Genomic DNA, 20,013 nt, shown 5'->3' with positions numbered 1-20,013 from the left:
GCTAAAAAAGACATTGCTACACAACCTTGTCTCGTTTCGGACAGCATGCCGAACGATGAACAACGTGGCAAGACACAGGAAAAACGTGAAAAAAATTACCCCACACAATGTTTCTCCCGCGGAACCAGCGGATTGCTGAGAAATGCTGCAGGTGAACACAATCCAATTGGCCCGCAGAGTTCAGGTCCGCCCAACAGAAACGAGTCATCTAACTGTTGTCAAGTTAAAAGCTCTACAGAAAGCGATATCCTTAACAGTTTCCCAGGTAGGACGATGACTTACTATATGATTATGCTTTGTCGAGATGCTGGCAAATGCATTTCCTGGCTCGCTGCATTTATGATTGAGATAGAAGAGATTCATCCACCAATTTAACAGATGGTCAATGAAGTTGGTTTGAGGGAGTGGTCTCCTTTAGATGAGAGCAAAATCTATTTCTCCTAGATGGACACAGGCCCTTGGGCCCAACTCGAACAGGCTTCCTAAACTGAACTAGTCCCATTTGCCTGCGTTTAGTCCATATCCCTCTAAACCATTCCCATTCATGTACCTATCGAAATGCATTTTAGATATCGTAATTGTACTCGCCTCTACCACCTCCTCTGGCAACTCATTCCATATGCTCACCATCATCTGTGTAAAAGGTTTGCCATAGGTTCATTTTAAAATTTTCCCTCTCACTTCTAACCTATGCCTTATAGTTCTGGACACCCCAACGTCGTGGAAAAGACTATGGCTATTCACCTTATCCATGCTCCTCATGATTCTATAAAACTTTGTAAGGTCACCCCTCATCCTCCTATGCTCCAGGGAATAAAGTCCTTGCATATTCAGTCTCGCCTGATAATTCAAGCCTTCCAGTCCCGTTTAAATCTTGTAAACCTTTTAACATCCTTCCTAAAGCATGGCGACCAGAATGGTATACAGTATTCCATGTGTGACTTTAACAATGCCTTGCACAGTTACAACAAAACGTCCCAATTCGTGCACACGATTCTCTGACCTACTAAGGCAAATGAATCAAACGACTTTTCATCATTTTGCCCACCTTTGGCGCCACTTTCAAGGAACTATGTACCTGCACCATTACATCTTTCTGTTTGACAACACCCCTCAAGACCCGGCCCTGGTTTGCATGATCAAAATGCAACACCTCGCAATTATTTAAATTAAACTCCATCTACCATACCTCGACTCTAATCTGAAAAAAAATTAGAACATTTTGGAAAACCTCAACAGGTCTGACCAGCATCTGTGCAGAGAGAGAGTCCACTTTTGTAACAAGTTCATATTTTCCCCTTTCTTCCATGAGATAAATTTGTTTCCCACAGTCATATTTCATGGCACTGTATATTTGACATTGATTGTTTAAAAAAATGCATACCGCATCAAAAGCACTGTCCACATTAAAATTAGCTATTACCTTTGTTTCAACAATTCCAACAAGTTATGTAAACACGATTTTGCCGTTATGATTCCAGGCTGGCTTCCTAACGTATCTTGAACTTCTCTAAACGTCTATTGATTTTGCCCAGACCATAGTTTACATAAAGTTCTCTGCCATTTATGGTAAAGTCCGCAAAGAGATAGCTGAAAAAATTGTGGAGACATTGGTGATGATCCTTCAGGAGTCACTGGAGGCAGGGAGGGTGCCCGCGAACTGGAAGGTAGCTAATTTAACACCACTGTTTAAGAAGGAAGGGAGGCAGTAGGCAAAATTTCAGACTGGTTTGTCTGACTTCAGTCATTGGCATGATTTTAGAGTCCATTATTAAAGATGAGATCGCGTAGTACTTGGATGTGCATGGCAAAGTATGACTGAGTCAGTATGGCTTTGTCAATGGGAGGTCATATTTGACAAATCTGTTAGACTTCTTTGCGGAGGTAACAAGGAAGTTAGATAAAAGAGAACCTGTAGACGTGATGTGTTTAGTTTCCAGAAGGCCTTTGACAAAGTGCTACATAGGAGACTGTACAATAAGTTAAGTGCCCATGGTGTTAAGGGTAAGATCCTGGCATGGGGAGAGGATTGTCTGAATGGCAGAGGGTACAGAATGGGGATAAAGGGGTCTTTCTCAGAGAGGGAGCCGGTGCCTTAGGGGTCAGTTCTGGGACCACAATTTTCAGAATATACATTAACGATCTGGAACAAGGAACTGAAGGCACTGTTGCTAAGTTTGCAGATGGTACAAAGATATGTAAAGAGCGAGGTAGTATTGAGGAAGCAGGGAGGCTGCAGAAGGACTTGGACACGTTACGAGAATGGACAAAGAGATGACAGATGGAATACAATGTGGGAAAGTGTGTGATAATGCATTTGGAAGGAGGAATGGAGACAGACTATTTTCTAAATGGGAAAATTCTTAGGAAATCAGAAGCGCAAAGGGACATGGGAGTCCTTGTTCAAGATTCTCTTAAGGCTAATGAGCAGGTTCAGTCAGCAGTTAGGAAGGCAAATGCAATGTTGCACTCATGTCGAGAGGACTAGAATGCAAGAGCAGGGATGTGTCTCTGAAGCTTTATAATCTCTGGTCAGACACGATTTGGAGTTTTGTGAGCAGTTTTGGGCTCCATATATTACGAATGATCTGCTGGCCTTGGGAAGGGCTGAGAGGAGACTCACAAGAATGATCTCTGGAATGAGGAACGGTTGAGGATTCTGGGTCTGTTCTCAATGGAGTTTAGAAGGATGAGGGGCGATCTTATTGAAACTTGCAGGATATTGTGAGGCCTGGCTAGAGTGGAAAGAATGTTTCCACTGGTATGAAAAAAAAAACACTAGAACTAGAGGGCACAACATCAAGCGAAAGGGACAATACTTTAAAACAGAGCTGAGGAGGAATTTCTTCAGCCAGAGGGTGGTGAATTTGTTGAACTCTTTGCCGCAGAATGCTGTGGAGGTCAGGTCATTGGGTGTCTTTAAGGCAGAGATAGATAGCTTCTTTAATTAGATTAATAAGAGGATGAGGAGTTATGAGGAAAAGACAGGAGAATAGGGATGAGTAAAACATCAACCACGATTGACTCGATGGAGCAGACTCGATGGGCAGAGTAGCCTAATTCTGCACCAATGTCTTATGGCCTTATAGAAGACCGGTATTTGTGCCACTTTTTGAACAAGGGTCTAACGTTTGCTATTCAATAGCCCCTTCCACCACGACTGACCTTAAGGGAGGCTGGAAGGTTATCACCAGTATCTTTGAAATCTGCACTGCCACTCCCCTTAGTTAGTCCACTTGCATGAAATTAATCATGCCCTACCATCTCATGATCTGAATGCAATTATAACATTTACAAGATCCCATTGCTCCAGTATAAATTCTGCTAGGTTACCAGTTACTTCCTCTCTCACTTGAGCCTGGGTACAATCCTCTTTCTTTGTAAAGACCGATGCAAAAACTTTCTTTGTTTAACACCTCGTGTATTTCCGCTGACTCAATGTTTTGATCCCAAATTGACCCTATTCTCTCCTTCACCTCCCCTGTACAGTTACATGCTTTTAGAGGATACCCGGATTTCGTTATATGTTAGTTTCTCGTCTCTTTTCATTCTACTTACTTGCTTTTCTTCTTAGTCTTTTTGGCCAATTCCCTTCTGGTCATTCTATGTTCACCCCGAATCTCCATCATATGTTCTACCTAACAACTGCCACATGCAAACTTCTTTCTTCTCAACTTTGTCTCTTTCCCTCTTGTCATCCACGAAGTCCTGGGTTTATGTGCCGTGCATTTCCCTTTCAAGTGAATATATAATTTCGGTGCATGTAAGACTGTATCATTGAATGCATCCCAGTTTTCATTCACTGTCTTCTCTTCCAATATTTGATTCCAAATCATTCAACTCGGATACATCCTTGTCCCATCGAAGTTGGTTTTCGTACAAATAATTATCCTGCTTTAGATTGTTCCTTGTCCATGCCTATGTCAAATCTAAACCTAAGGATGGAATCGTCCACTCTATCTCCATTTCAGGAACATTGGTAACCTTCTGACCTGCCGTCTGTTCTGGCAATCTCCAAAGGCAATCATTTTAGTTAACTTGCCGTCACAAAAACAATGTTAACATTGCCTCTGAAATGTTTAGATGAAACAAGAATTGCTATTTGCAGCAGTTAACAGAGAAGCATGATTAAACGGCAGCATTGGTGAGGCTTCTCTGGATTTTAAGAAGGTACTTGATAAAGTGCCACACGAGAGATTGGCTAACAAATGCAGCATATTGGACTTGAAGTCAACTTCTTTCTTTTTCATGGCGCAAGAACAGCAAAGATAATCACAGATTTTTAGAATTGTTATATTGCAGAAAGAGGCATTTGGCCTAACGTATCTGCACCAACATTTTGAATAAGGAATGCAATCAGTGCCATTCATCTACTTTTCCCCCATAACTCACATTCTTCCTTTCAGAGAAGATTTAAATTTCCTTTTCATTGCTTTGATTTAATCTGCTCCCACCAAGATCCCAGGCGGACCGTAACCATTCGCTATATGAAAGAACAAATCTCAATTTTGCTTCTATTGCTAATTATTTTCAATTTGTGCCCTTTCCTTTTGGATCATGAAATACATGTGATCAGTTTAACTCCATTTATTCTGGTCTGTTTCCCTCATTCTTCTCAGTAACTCTATCAAAACTCCTATCAGTTCTTTTCCATAAAAAACGTTCCAAACTTCTCCAATCTGTCTTTAAAAAGCGAGTTATGCATTCCCAGAAACATTCTCTTCAACATATATCTTCACCCACTTTAATGAACGAATCTCTTTATTAATTCCTGTTTCCTAGACATGGATGCAGAATTCCAAATGAGGCTGCTCTATTCTCTTCCACAAGTACTACCTAACCTCCTTGTTCTTATAATTTATGCCCCAAGTAATAATTCCCAGGATGCTGAGTCTTTCATTAACCGCACTCTCAATCTGTCCTGCAAACTGGAATGACTGATGCACAGACCAAAACCGGTCACTCAGTGCCGGGAGTGGGATGACCTCCTTCCGGGCCTTCTCCTGGGCCTAGCCAAATTGGTCGTTAACAGATGGAGGCAGTCGAGGGTGTCGATCGGCATAAAAGCCTGCCTCTGTACCGCAGATACATCCACGGCCGGGTGGCCCAAGGGAGGGAGAACGCAGTATCCATGTGTTCCATTCAATGTCTGCAACCTAGGCACCATGGATGCTGGGGTGCATCATCACCACCGCGAAGACTTTCTTGGTGTAATTAAGTGAAGTTTCCTTTGCCATTTTGTCTTAGTTAAAGAGATCCACTAGAAGGTGTCATCTCATATTTCCTTTGTTAAATTTGTTGATTTTTCATGTTATTGAGAAGCGTATATACAAAGGCCTTGTTGCTCCAGCAACGCATTCAGCTTCGTAACCTTTTACTGAAAGACGTATAGACCCAGGTCATTTTACTCTATCAACGCATTCAGCTTTTACTTTACACTATGCCGTATGTCATTGGTATGAACAATTGTTAGCCTCCTCCTATTAATTGCTGCTTATCGTGGAACGTGGTGAAAGGAAGGAACGTGCGCAAATAGCTGGTTTTTGTCCGCATGCTTACAAATATATGGCAATTTAGAGAAAATGTAGAGCATTTTTTTTAGTTTCTGAACCTGTGTTACGTATGTAAATTAGATATCTCTCCATAAGTTTTGTGATACTACATAGTGTGGTTTGTTTGCAGACATTGACCCCTCAATAATTGAAATCCTGGCAAGTTACAGTGACCGCCAGTTGTACAAGGTTACTAAATTCTACCGCCAGAGATTGGAAGAAGCAATTGAAGGATTTGTGGAAATTGTTAGTTTAGCGTTACTGCAGGAAAACATGCTCACCGAGAAGGAACACCAGGTACGCTGCTCGCTCAAAACTTCAATTAGGGGAACACTTATGCTTGTTTAAGGCACGCCTATGAATGAGACAATCTAAAGGAGAAAACATATATCTCACCCTTCACCCGTTTACAGTAAATTAAAATATTGTTTTACTTAAAGTCTTGAAATGAAAACAAATCAGACGTAATGATGTATGAATCAGGGCAATTACTAATACTACCGGAGTGACAAAGATGTGAAAACAACGTTGTATGTGTTTGGTCGCAGGTTATCAAGAGTATGGCAGACACTGGAGACAGATCGGAGGCTTCCAAGCAGTTTTTCAACACTGTCATGGATCACGGTGCTCAGTCAGGAAGAGCTATGTGGGTTACCTTCGTGAAATTCCGGGACGTCAAACCCAAAGTGAAAAACATATTAACAGATATATACGAGAAAGGTGCTGTATAAATATGTCCTTACATGTGCAGTTCAATGCAATGACAACATTTATTTGGTCACCGATATTGATAGATTTTATTTTGTAATCACTCATGGAATGTGGAAGTCGCTGGTTAGGCCAACATCTATCTCCCATTTATTCACATTTATTGTCTTTGCACTAATGACTGAAAAAAAAATGTTTACAGGTTTGGGTCTACCGAAGGAAACTATCCTCAGCACGGTGGAATCGAAAGTGTCTCAAGATCTGGAAGGTAAGAATGATTATACTGAGAATAAATGAGAAGGAGAAGAGGAAAGAAAATGAGATTGGAGGATGGGAAATTAATATGAATGGAAGGAAAGACCTATAGTTCGCACATTATTGTTTTTGAGGACGACACACAGCAAGGTTGCTGGTGGGATTTAAATACAGCCCTCACTGTATTGCAATATTTGTGGGCATAAAAATGTTAGCGACCGTTGTGAAAAAAAAGTTAGGAACATCTGCTTCACTAATATTTTTGGGGGGAATGAAACCTGCTGTCTATCTACTCTGGAACATATGTGACTCCAGGTCCACAGTGCTGCAGTAAACCTTTAACTGCCCTTTAAGTAAACCACTCAGATTGGGCAAAAAAATGTCGCCTTGCCAGTGACGGCATGCAACCACTGAAGCATAGACCCATGGCATCCCAAATCGGTGCAAGAGAGACCATACGGCCCATCGCATTTGCACCCATTCCCTGAAAGACCCAGACGCAGGAGGAACGCAGACAATCACCCAGGTTCGGAATCGAGCCAAGGTCCCTGGCGCTGTGCGGAAGCAGTGCTGACCACTGCGCCACCCCTCCATTCGGTAAGATTTTTGTTCAATGAATGGATTTTGTTTTAAAGACCCATCAGAGATATGGCAAGTCTCACAGCAACATTGTCCATGACGAGCATTCTTAAATGCCATTTAGATTATGTGTTTAATTTTATCCGATGGATGTCGAAACTACAACGTCCCATAGTACTACAAATTTGGGACATTTTTTTTTCGCCCGTCCAGCGCATTCAGTGGAACAGGAAGCGGGCGAGAAACGGACGGATAGCTAACGGACAGCCAGTATGAATCGCACTGCACGAAAGCCCGACCACCGTCCAGGAGGGTGGGAAGAGCGCGGTGGGAGTAAAGGGAGGATGTGCTCTGGAGTTTGTTTTTTGCCCACTCAGGGGGACTGCCTCAAGAGGCTGAAGAACTGTACAAAACGATTGAAAAATGCTGCAAAGTGTTTCTGAGCGTCACATTTAAACACAAAGGCAATTCCCCAGACACTTTTTAATTTAATTTCAGCCCATGGCCGGAAATTTCCGGCCGTTCACAGCGATGGGCTTCTCTGATCCCGCAGAAGTGAACGGATATTTGGCTTAACACAAAATTCTACATACGTGCATCCACTGTACCGAGGTTGCCACTAAAACCTAAAAGTAGCTTCGCCAAGCAGCTGCACCCAGATCCGTAAAAGCAGAGGGAGTACGAAAATTTGCTTTCATGTGGCCGCCGGAAGGGCAACATTGTGTTGGACTTTCAGGACTTTCCTGTGGGAGGAATCTTCCGGTGCCTCGGATAATGAGGGCCAGAGATAGCAAAAAAAAAACGGGACGACAGTGGGAAGACACCCACTCCTTTACCCCCACTGTCTGCTTATTTTTCCCAGGCGCTCCCGCCGTAATTACGCGGAAAATAGGGATTCGAAATCGACTATTTCTCGCGAGATTTCCAGTGCTTCCAATTCGGGATCAGGCCCCAGCCCCATCCCCTACCCCCGGTAATGGAAAATTCTCTTCTTAATCTGTCCTCCAAACTAAATCATGGTAATCCACTGGTATCAAGGTTGGACATGTTACTCTTTTTTTTTAATGTCAACGTTGCTAATATCATTAATTCCTCTTAAAGGTGTTCAAGAGGAGCATCGAAATCATCTTCGCGCAGAAAATGAGAGATTGCTGGTGAACGACATTCAAGAGAAGCAGACCCAAACATTCTGTCTATCGGAAAGATACACTGAACTGATAGTGGTTGCCAACGTCCGTGAGAGAAGACTCCTGGAACACGAGCTGTGGTCCAGGGGTAGGGACCACGAGGAGTGGCAAAGGAAACTGGTCCGGGACGAGCTGGAGAAAATCCGCATTCACCAACTGTTCAGAGATTGCTTCGGCAAGAGCAGCCTGGGGGGCACCGCGGTAGTCAGCGGGGTGGCGGGCATCGGCAAAACCACGATGATACTGAAGATCGTCCACGATTGGGCGGCTGGAGAAATGTACCCTCAGTTTGACTTCGTGTTTCATTTCAAGTTTCGGGACCTGAATATCCTCAGAGGGAAGACGAGCCTGAAGGAATTGATCCTGAAGTCATATCCGTACCTGGAGGGATCGATCCAGCGTCTGTGGGATAATCCCCACAGTTTACTCATCATCTTCGATGGTTTGGACGAGTTCAGGGTCAACATCGATTTTAAGGAGAGTTGCCAATGCATGGAAGCGGAGCGGGTATGCTTCGATCCTGAATGTCGCTGTGAGCTGGCTGACATTGTCCGCTGTTTAGTACAGCAGAAACTCTTGAAGGATTGTTCGGTGTTGATCACCAGCCGACCGCATGCACTTGAATGGTTGGAGAAATCTGAGGTTAACCTCTGGGCTGAAATCTTGGGCTTCTTCGCGAAGGAGAGAAGGGAATACTTTCACAAATTCTATGGTTCTACAGACGTTGCGGAGGATGTGTTCCGCCAGGTTGAGCAGAACGACATCCTGTATACCATGTGCTACAACCCATCGTACTGCTGGATCCTCTGCTGCTCGTTGGCTCCCCTCGTGTCAAGCCCTCAAGCCGGACAGCAACTCCCCCGAACCATCACTCAGCTCTTCTCAAATTACATTTGCAACGTTTTGAACAATCACTCCCGAGAAGTCGAGAACCGGCGCGATATTTTACTCAAGACGGGCGAGATGGCCTTCGAGGGAGTCTCAAGTAAGACCATCGTGTTCAATCAAAACCACTTCAGTCAGCACCAGCTCCAACCTTCCCAGTTCATCTCTGGGTTCATGATGGAAATTCTGGAGAGAGACTACTCCGTCACCAACGCGGTGTATACATTCATCCACCTCACCGTCCAGGAGTATCTCGCCGCCCTCTCACCCTACTTGAGGACGGCTCCGGCAAATTTGGCTGAGCTGCTGGAGCAAGCCGACAGTAGGGATGATGGGCGATTTGACATTTTTTTCCGCTTCATTGTGGGCCTCTCCGCTCCCTGCACATCCCAGCCGCTGGTTAAGTTCCTGGGTGATTTCCAATACGAGGTCAAGTGCCAAGTGAAGGTCTGGCTAACACAGAAGGTCCAATCCCAGCTCTTAAGTGCACACAGCAAAAAGGATAGAAGGAATCTCATGAACATTTTCCACTATGTGTTCGAATCGCAGGATAAGATATCCCGGTTCATAGGTGACGGCAGCCTGACCGTTAAACTGGGTCACAGCAGTGAATCAAAGGCAATACGTCTGAATCCCGTAGATTGCTTTGTGCTTGCGACTGTCTTGGGTTCCTGTGACACCATAGAGGAGCTGGATCTGAACTACTGCTTCATACAAACTGAAGGGATTCACCGGCTCGCTCCCATTCTGCACAAATGCAAGATACTCAGGTACATGTTCTTAAAACAAGGGGGTATGTAATATGTTCAGATTTTCAACACAATACAAGCCGTGTCGCTGTTGATTGTTATTAAACTGCAATCCACATCGTGTTGTGTTGGTGTACACAGTAGACAAGGCCCATGACCGATTTCAGCTACTCCTGGCTAACTTCCCGTATCCCTAATGGAAAAAAAATGATTTATGGAAAGAAACCAATGTGTAAGGGAAAATAAATAGGTTGAATGAAAGGGCGCTGGATCTAATATCCCTACATTAGAGTAGAATGATATGATAGTCATATGGTTATTCGAGTGAAATTTGCACATCTTCGAGAAACTGAGTTCAGCAGAACTCATCAGCGAGGTTGGTTCTTTGTTTAAAGAGCAGGCACCTCTAGCTGGAGCCAAAAGCTTGGGTTCAAAACATTAAAAATACAAAATTAGTAATAAAGCAATTCTCTGTGTCCTGAGTCACTGCATATACAATGCATCCGTGACTTGGGGGAGACTACTATATTGCAGTTCTCTCATTCTCTCTGGAGAAAAGTCCCAGCTCCCTCAACCTTTCCTCATAAGACCTACACTTCAAACCAAGCAGCATCCTGGTAAATCTCCTCTGCACTCTCTCCAACGCTTCCACATCCTTCCTATAGTGAGGTGACCAGAACGGCACACAATATTCCAAATGTGGTCTCACCAAGGTCCAGTATAGTTGCAGCATACCCCCATGGCTCTTAAACTCAAACCCCCTGTTAATAAACGCTAACACACAATAAACCTTCTTCACAGCTCTATCCACTTGAGTGGCAACCTTCAGAGATCTGTTTGTATGAACCCCAAGATCTCTCTGTTCCTCCATATCCCTCAGAACCCGACCTTTGACCCTGTAATCCACATTCAAGTTTGTCCTACCAAAATGAATCGCCTCGCACTTATCAGTGTTAAACTCCATCTGCCACTTTTCTGCCCAGCTCTACATCCTTTCAATGTCTCTTTGCAGCCTACAAAAACCCTTCATCTCATCCACTACTCCACCAATCTTGGTGTCATCAGCAAATTTACTAACCCACCCTTCAGCCCCCCCTTCCAAGTCACTGATAAAAATCACAAATAGCAGAAGACCCAGCACTGATCCCTGTGGTACACCGCTGGTAACTGGCCTCCAATCTGAAACTTTTTCCTCCACCACCACCCTCTGTCGTCTATGAGACAGCCAGTTACTTATTCAATTGGCAAAATGTCCTTCTGTCCCACACCTCCTCACTTTCTTCATGAGCCTACCATGGGGAATCTTATCAAACGCTGTACTAAAATCCATGTATACAACATCAACTGTTCTACCTTCGTCTACACAGTTAGTTACCTCATCAAAGAATTCAATCAAATTTGTAAGACAGGACTTACTCCTCACGAAACTATGTTGGCTATCCCCGATTAAACCGCATCTTTCTAAATGGTTATAAATCCTTTCTTTCAGGGCCCTTTCCATTAGTTACCAATCACCAACGTAAGACTAACTTGCCTATAATTACCAGGGTCATTCCGAATCCCTTTTCTGAAGAGAGGAACAACATTCGCCATTCTCCAGTCCTCTGGCACAGTCCCTGTGGACAGTGAGGACCCAAAGATCAAAGCTAAAGGCTCCTCAGTCTCTTCCCTTGCCTCCCAAAGTATCTTGGGGTGTATCCTATCTGGCCCAGGAGACTTATCGGCCCTCAGGTTTTTCAAAATCGCTAACAAATCTTTGCTCAGAACACACACCTCCTCCATCATTTCTGCCTGTATCACACACTCATCCTCAAAAACATGGCCCCTCTCCTTACTGAACGCGGAAGAAAAGCCTCACCTATCTCTTCTGACTCCATGTACAATTTCCCACTATTATCCTTGACTGGCCCTAACCTCACCCTGGTCATTCTTTTATTTCTCGTGGAAGAGTAAAAAGCCTTGGGGTTTTCTTTTATCCGACCCACTAACGACTTCCATGCCCCCTTTTAGCTCTCCTAAGTCCTTAACTCATTCCTAACTACCTTGTAACTCTCAAGTGACCCAACTGGAGCTTGTTTTCCGTCCTTACATACACTTCCTTTTTCTTCTTGACAACACATTCAACTTCCTCTGTGAACTACGGTTCCCTCACTCGGCCATTTCCTCCCTGCCTGCCAGGGACATCCTATCAAGGACAAGCAGTATTTGTCCCTTGGAAAAGTTCCACTTTTCGTTTGTGCCCATAGTTTCTGTTCCCATCTTATGCTCCCTAATTCTTGCCTAATTACCCCTGCCCCAATTATAACCCTTGCCCTGCCCTGTGACCCTATCCCTCTCCATTGCAATAATGAAGGACACCGAATTGGGGCCACTATCTGCAAAGTACTCTCCCACAAACACATCTAACACTTGACCCGGTTCATTGCCCAGTACCAAGTCCAATGCGGCCCCACCTCTTGTCAGATTACCCACATGCTGTGTCAGGAAACCCTCCTGCACACATTGTACAGAAAGTGTCCCATCTGAACTATTCGACCTATAAAGGTTCCAATCAATATTAGGAAAGTTAAAGTCACCCATGATAACTACCCCGTGGCCTCCATTCCTATCAATAATCTGCTTTGCCATTTCCTCCTCCGCACCTCTATTACTATTTGGGGGCCTATAGAAAACTCCTAACAACGTGACCGCTCCTTTCCTATTTCCAACTTCAGCCCATATTACCTCAGTAAGATCACCCTCGAAATGCCTTTCAACAGCCGTTAAACTATTCTTGATTAACAATGCTACTCCTCCACCTCTTTTACCATCTCCCCTACTCTTATTGAAAGATCTATACCCCAGAACTGCCAACAACCATTCCTGTCCCTCTTCTAACCATGTCTCCATAATGCTCACAACATCGTGGCCCCAAGTACCAATCCACACTCCAAGTTCACCTATCTTATTCCTGATGTTTTTTGCATTAAAGTAGATACACTTCAACCCACCAGCCTGCCTGCCTGTACACTCCTGCAACCTTGAAACCTGCCTCAGTACCTCACGATCCTCAACACTGGCTTTTGGGCTACAGCTCATTTTCCAACCTCCCTGATAAGTTAGTTTAACCACCCCCTCCCCCCCCCTCAAGAAGAACCGCAGCAAATTTCCCTCCCAGGATATTGCTTGCCCTTTGGTTCAGGTGCAAACCCACCTTCCCCAGAATGTCCTGGTCCCACCTTCCCCAAAATGTGCTCCAATTATCCAAGTCAATGAAACCCTCTCCCATACACTATCCCTGCAGCTACATGTTTATCTGCACTCTCTCCCTGTTCCTAAACTCACTCGCACATGGCACCGGCAACAGGCCAGAGATGACAACATGCTTTGTCCTGGATCTCAGCTTCCATCCTAGCTCCCTAAATTCCTGTTTTAAATCCCTATCCCTTCTCCTACCGTCGTCGTTTCTACCAATATGCACCACGACCTGCGACTGATCCCCCTCCCCATTAAGGATCTTGAAAACACGGTCCCAGACATCAAGAACCTTTGCACCCGGGAGGCAACATATCATCCGCGAGTCTCTTTTGCTGCATCAGAACCTCCTATCTGTCCCTCTAACCATTGCGTCCCCAATTACTATTGCTCTCCTGCTCTCCTCCCTTCCCTTCTGAGACACCGGGATGGACTCAGTGCTGGAGATCTGGTCTCTGTGGCTCATCACTCGTTGGTCGTCCCCCTCAACACTATCCACTGGATGAGGGGAACAACCACAGGGGGTCCCCGCAGTGGCTGCTTCCTTCCAGCCCCTCTCACCGTCACTATCTATTTTCATTCTTCGGAGTATCCAAACCCTGAAGCTTTTATCTATGATCACCTCTGCATCCTGAATGATCCAAAGTTCAACCAGCTCCAGCTCCAGTTTCCCTAACGCGGTTTTTGAGGAGCTGCAGATGGATGCACTTCCCAGAGGTGAAAACAGCAGGGACACTAACCGCGTCCCTCACCTCAAACATCCTGCAGGAGGGACATTGCACTGCCTTTCCTGCCATTCCCTCAAGATAAAGAGAAAAAAAAATGGCCTGGTATTCCCTCGCCCCCTTAAGTTAGAGGAATAAACGAAAAAAAAGAAAGCTTACTTGCTCTTTTGTTTTAGGTTAGAGGAGGGGGAGGGTGGGAGACTCTAGACGTGTTAGCGGATGTCTTGCAAATGAGTGCTTAGATAATCGTGGGGTTCAATGCGCAATGTTCAGTTACACTTCTTGGCAGGGTGTGCAGTGGTTGGAGGAGAAGCTGGTTGTGATGCCAGTATTGCCAAGCGCCCCTTCGCTATGAACGCTCGGCCTCAGCTTTCTTGCATCGATGAAACTATAAGTGTTCAACTCCTTTCCGGATGCTTCTTCTCCATTTTTGGTGGTCATGGGCCAGAGATTCTCACTTGTCGCTCGGGATATTGCATCTTTTTCAGGAAGGCTTTTAGGATGTCTGTGACGATTTTCCTTTGTCCTCTGGGGCCCACTTGCTGACATTATGACAGTAAGACCTGATCTAAATAATGTGCGTAATCCTGAAGCGCTCTGGATCTATTAAGATGGAATGGCTTCACGCATTGTATCAAACACACTGTACGCGTTATCTACTGTACACAATTTGGAGTCAAAATGTCTGTATAAGAACAAAGAACAAAGAACAAAATCAGCCCAGGAAACAGGCCCTTCGGCCCAACGAGCCCGCGCCGCCATCTCAACACCTCTCCACCCGCGACCCCTGTCTAATGTTTTATCGCCATGCAGGTTGAGGGAAACTGATTTAGGGACAATTTATTCCTGCCAATCAGCCTAATAGCACATCTTTGGAGTCTGGGAGGAAACCGGAGCACCCTGTCAAAACCCACGCAAGCACGGGGAGAGTGCGCAAACTCCCACAGACACCGGCCCAAATCCATGTGTCTGCACAGCAATCAGCGATAGTCACTGAGCTGTCGTCTTGCCCGGTATGTTGTCCAGTTTAGGCACACACTGACGACATGAAGCACTAGGCCAATCTCGAACAACCAAGAGCAGCCTCAGTACGACCCATCGCTTGTATGCCCCTCGTTGGACACGAGGTGAACCGACTTAAAACGCGTGAATGAAAAGAGAAAAACATTATTATCATACCGCACCCATTTACATTACCAGAGACGCTCCGATGCTAATGACCCTTATTTAAAACAATCTCCTATATCCACCCATCTCCAACCCATGCTTCATAATACTTGGGATTTTTTTTTACCTTACTTGAATCTGAAATTATTTATTGATTTTCTTTTGCGGACGAATATGCAACAATTGTTAAGTAAATTTCAACATCTGCCTCGCTCAAAAAAAAACAAAATTTTCAGCTGTATTCCAATGACAATACTCCAAGCCATCCCTACGATTATATATATATATATATAAATTTTATATTTACTGAGCTTCCTCCATCATTTGCGACTGCAGTCTGCTAAACTTACTTGGAAGAGCCGCTCTGATATGTTCCTAATACATTCTGACATTTTTTGAACATTATGCAGCTGTCCAGAAATCATTTCAATGATTAATTTGTTAGGAGGATTTCTTGGCAGTTCTCAAAGTGAATAACCTCAGATCCGTCTAAATAAATTGCTGCTTCCATTCTTAGGCTCCTTTCTAATAATCTGACGGACTCGGGCATGGAGATTCTCTCTCTCTGTCTCAGGAAATCAGACTGTAAAATCGGAATCCTGGAGTAAGTATCATCATTGATGCCTTACTGAGCATAACTTTGTCTCGAACTTAGATAATTCAAATAATTGAACAAATTATCTATGTTGACTTGAGTGACTGACACAAAACATTGAAGACTGCAATGGAACTCATTGAATTAATATACAGGGAAGTCAATACATATGCATTCTGTTTCATAATAGAATGACAAATATTACTTCAAAGAAAGGTAATATTCACTCAACATTTCCAACGAAATGTCGCGATGTTGGATGCAACAACCATTGAAACATAGAAGCGCCACTGTACAGAGAGGCCACTCGGTCCATTGAGTCTGCACCGACCCTCCCTACCACCATTGCTAATGCAAAGCTAATCCTTCACTTTCTTGGACAGTAAGGTACAATTTGGCATGGCCAATTTTTCTCCACCTATAAACATTCGGATTTTGATGTTGGGTGGGGGCGGGGTGGGGGGGGGTGGTGGAGGGATCAGAAAACACACTTAGAGAGGGGGAGAAAGTGTAAACTCCACATAGTGACCCAATAACGGAATCGAACCAGAGTCTCTGGCGCTGTAAGGGAGCAGTGCTAGACAATGTGCCGCTGTGCACCCTGAATGTTAGCAAGCATTAGTTGACTTGAAGTAGCGGTCATCCATAGCAACAGATACAACATAACAGTTCATCCCTTTCCTGGCCTCCGTCCAAACATGAATTAATGTCCACTTTAATTCATCCAGTTTGCACTTGACGTGAGCAAAACTGTGCGCACAAAGGGTAAAATTAATGCAAACCAGATCAATTTGGTGAGATCATTCTCACCCTATTCCCATACGTTTCGCTCAGTTGATGGCTTGCAAGCTGCTCCCTCTAAGTCGAAGAGAAACGCTTCTCTTGGGGCTTTGGTTGGATGAGAAATAATGCCCGAAGTAGTAGATACAGTATAAGGAAAGCATCTTGTGACATAAGAAGCAATACTGGAATTTGAAGGCATGAGAAGTTTGAGAACCTAATGGCAGTATGGCAAAGGATTTTCAGAAGCCCCAGACAGCCTACGAAAAAGATATTCCAGAGCTACAGAGCTATTGCAGTTTTTCCAAAGATGTTGTTCCTGGAATTTCCGGGGAAGGGTAGCAATGTGTGGGCAAGATTTTAAAGTCGCACTGAGATGCAACTCCTTTGGTATCGAAGGCCGTATGGAGCTTTGGTTCCTGGGACGTTGGCTTTAGTCTGCAGAAACAGTAGAATTCCAATGCGATAATTCCTGGGATATTGGATGGAGTTTGAGAATGTTGTCTCTAAGCTTAAATGTGGTCTGTGGCGGTTGCTTAGAATTATTAAACGCGGCATGAAGCGATCAGTGTAGATCAATTATCATGCGTTGATTGTTAATCAACAGCGTCTTAACATGGAGTTTTCACTGCCTCTTAATTGATAATTCTACAAAGTTCATTCTGATTTTCTTTCCCCATTCCGAAACTTCAGAGTTATGTCAACATGCTTGAAGTGGACTGAAAACAAATTACTGCCCTTTAATAATATAGACTTTATTTCAAGAACTTGGTTTGTTTCTTCACACAACAAATTGTAAAAATATTGACTGTTGGTCAAATAACTTCACCGACTACGTCAGCTGCATAGATGTTCAAGACTTTGAAAAGGTGATGTGATGTACATGATTCACCTTAATGTGAGCTTAATATGACTCGATGCCCTTGATGATTGTCCACTCTTGCAGAAGGGTTCTGCATAGGTCGTACAGGTGCAATGCGTCTCCTGTTCCAGTTTTGGTAAGACAATGTATTTATATTTATATACTATATAATATATAATCCGCTATAGGCTGAACATCAATGGACTTACAGACAATTGTGCCGAGACGCTAGCTGCAGCTGTCGCCGTCAACCAGTCGCTAAGAGAATTGGATCTGCAGCGAAATCGCTTCCGAACTGGTGCACCCTTCTGTCGACTGATACGATCCTGCATCACTCTGCAAAAAATCTCGTAAGTATTTCTGTTAAGTTTTACTAACAGGATGATATAGATAGGGTGCCCATTTGGCCAGAAGACAGGGGAATATAATTCAAATCAGTAAAGTGTGAGATGATGCATCATCAAGTGAAGGGAGTACACGATGAATGCCAGGAAGTGCAGGTACAGATAGGTGTGCCTGTAGATCCCGGAAGGCAACAGGGCAGATAGATCAGATAGTGAAGTTGACATATGGGACATCTGCTTTCATTAGCTGGAGCATAGAGGATGAAAGCAGGGGTGTTTTGGTGGGCCTGCAATAACACCAACAACAATCTCTTGCTAGCCTACAGCTAGAGTATTCTGTGCAGTTCTGGTTGTTGTAAAGGATGTGATCACACAGAAGAGGCTACAGAACAGATTCACAAGGACACGGCATGAGCTAAAGCGTTTCAGCGAAGAAACAAGGCTAGTTAGGCGGGAACTGTTTTGATCAGAACACAGAAGGCTGAAGGGGGGAATATTACTGAGGTGTTTAAAGTATTGAAGGCCATTGATTGAAGTGAAATAAGAAAACTTAGAGTTTCGAACAACCTTCCAATCTTTTAACATTGTGTTTCCTTCTCAAACGTTGTTCAAGGTTGAGCTGGAATCAATTCAGCGGAGAAGAGAAAAAGATCCTTAGGGCATTACATCAATCCAGGGAAGGACTCGCAGTACTCGTCTAACTGAAGCTTAATAACCATGTAAAGACGTGACGTTCATTTAGTACCTTCTCAAATGAAAAATGCAGCTTTTTTTTTCATTCACATTTTCGTGAACAACTGCTCAATGGGAAATTATGCTGGGAAACCAGAGAGTAGGGCCATTAAGACTCAGATACAGAGTAGGCAGAGTGTGGTTGCTAATAAAAGAGGTCTGGTGGACGGAAGTGCATTTGTTTAAATGCGAGAAGTGTAACAAGCAATGCACATTAACTTAGAGATTGGATGCATATTTGGAAATACAATGTTGGTGCTATTGCAGAGACTTGTTCAAGGGAAGGAAAGGGCTGGCAGATTAACGTTCCAGGATACAGGTGTTTCAGACTGGATAGAGAGGGATGGAAAAAAGGCAGGGGAGTTGCGCTACTGGTTAAGGATAATATGACAGCTGCACTGCGGGAAGATACCTCTAAAGGCTCATACAGCGAGGCAATATGGATAGAGTTCAGGAAAAGGAAGGATGCAGTCACAACGACAAGGTTTTACAATAGGTCGCCCAAGAGCCAAAGATAGAGGTACAGATATTGAGGCAGATTTTGGCAAGGTGTAAAACTGGAAAGGATATAATGGCGGGCGACTTTAAGTTCGCCTATATTGACTACTTAGTGCTAGTGCGTGGATGGGGCAGAGTTTATAAGGGGCATCCAGGAGGGCTTCTTGACGCAGTATGTCTGTAGTTCAACTAGGGAAGGGGCCGTACAGGACCTGGTATTGAGAAATAAGCCTGGCCAGAAGATCGACGATCCAATAGGGAAGCAGTTCAGAAACAGTGACCACAATTCAGTAAGCTTTAAGGCAAAAGCTGATGGATGAAGATAAGTGCAGCCCCCAATTTAAGGTGCTAAATTGGGAAAAGACTCATTACAACAATACTAGCAGGGACTGAAGAATGTATATTGGGGACCGATGTGTGAGGCCAAATCAACAATTGGCATGTAGGAGGCTTTCAAGTGTGAGTTGATAGGATTTCAGGACTGGCACATTCCTTTTAGCATGAAGGATCAGTGTGGCAAGCTTTGGGAACCTTGGATAAAGAGAAATGTTGTGAGACCAGTCAAAAAGAAAAATGAAGCTAGGAGACTGGGAATACACAAAGCACGATTAGAATACAACAAACGTACAAAAATCCTAAGCAAAGAATAAGGAGGGCTTCAAGGGGACATGAAAAGTCATTAGTCAGCAAGGCTAAGGAAAATCCCACGGCTCTTTATAGATATGTAAAGAGAAGAGGGTAGCCAGGGATAGGGTTGGCCACGCAAGGAGAGGGGAGGAATCTATTCGTGGAGCCACAGGGATTTGGTGAAGTATTAAATGATTACTTTGAGCCAGTATCCATTAAAGGAAGGGCTTGATGGATGATGAATTTGGGAAAGTGTTTGGAGATAGTAATTACAGGCCAGTGAGCCTTACATCAGTAGAAAGGAAAATGTTTGAGAGGATTCTGCAAAACAGAATTTACTCCCAATTGGAAATTAGTGGCGTCTAAGCGAGAGACAACTTGGTTTTGTAAAGGGGAGGTCATGCCTCACTAATTTGACCTGTTTTTTGATGAAGTGACGAAGATGATTGATAAGGTTAGGGCAATGGATGTTATGCACATAGACTTCAGTAAGGCTTTTGAAAAGGTCGCTCATGACAGACTGGTGAAGAAGTG

General features: G+C 44.0%; 1 protein-coding gene across 1 annotated transcript; it reads left to right on the top strand.

The window, feature by feature from the left end:
• The first annotated feature begins 5,032 nt into the window (after positions 1–5,032).
• Positions 5,033–19,502, top strand: LOC145351335 (NACHT, LRR and PYD domains-containing protein 12-like). Its single transcript, XM_080200955.1, has 8 exons — positions 5,033–5,210; positions 5,683–5,849; positions 6,101–6,272; positions 6,463–6,528; positions 7,957–8,067; positions 8,196–9,936; positions 17,467–17,628; positions 19,352–19,502. The coding sequence occupies exons 1-8, from the start codon at positions 5,033–5,035 to the stop codon at positions 19,500–19,502; spliced, it is 2,748 nt and encodes a 915-aa protein (XP_080057081.1).
• The last annotated feature ends 511 nt before the right edge of the window (positions 19,503–20,013 follow it).

The sequence above is a fragment of the Carcharhinus amblyrhynchos genome, chromosome 13 (assembly GCF_965287045.1).
Source record: "Carcharhinus amblyrhynchos chromosome 13, sCarAmb.v2.hapA, whole genome shotgun sequence".
NCBI lineage: Eukaryota > Metazoa > Chordata > Chondrichthyes > Carcharhiniformes > Carcharhinidae > Carcharhinus > Carcharhinus amblyrhynchos.
The sequence above is the reverse complement of the archived record's forward strand: the minus strand, read 5'-3'. Positions and strand labels throughout refer to the sequence as shown.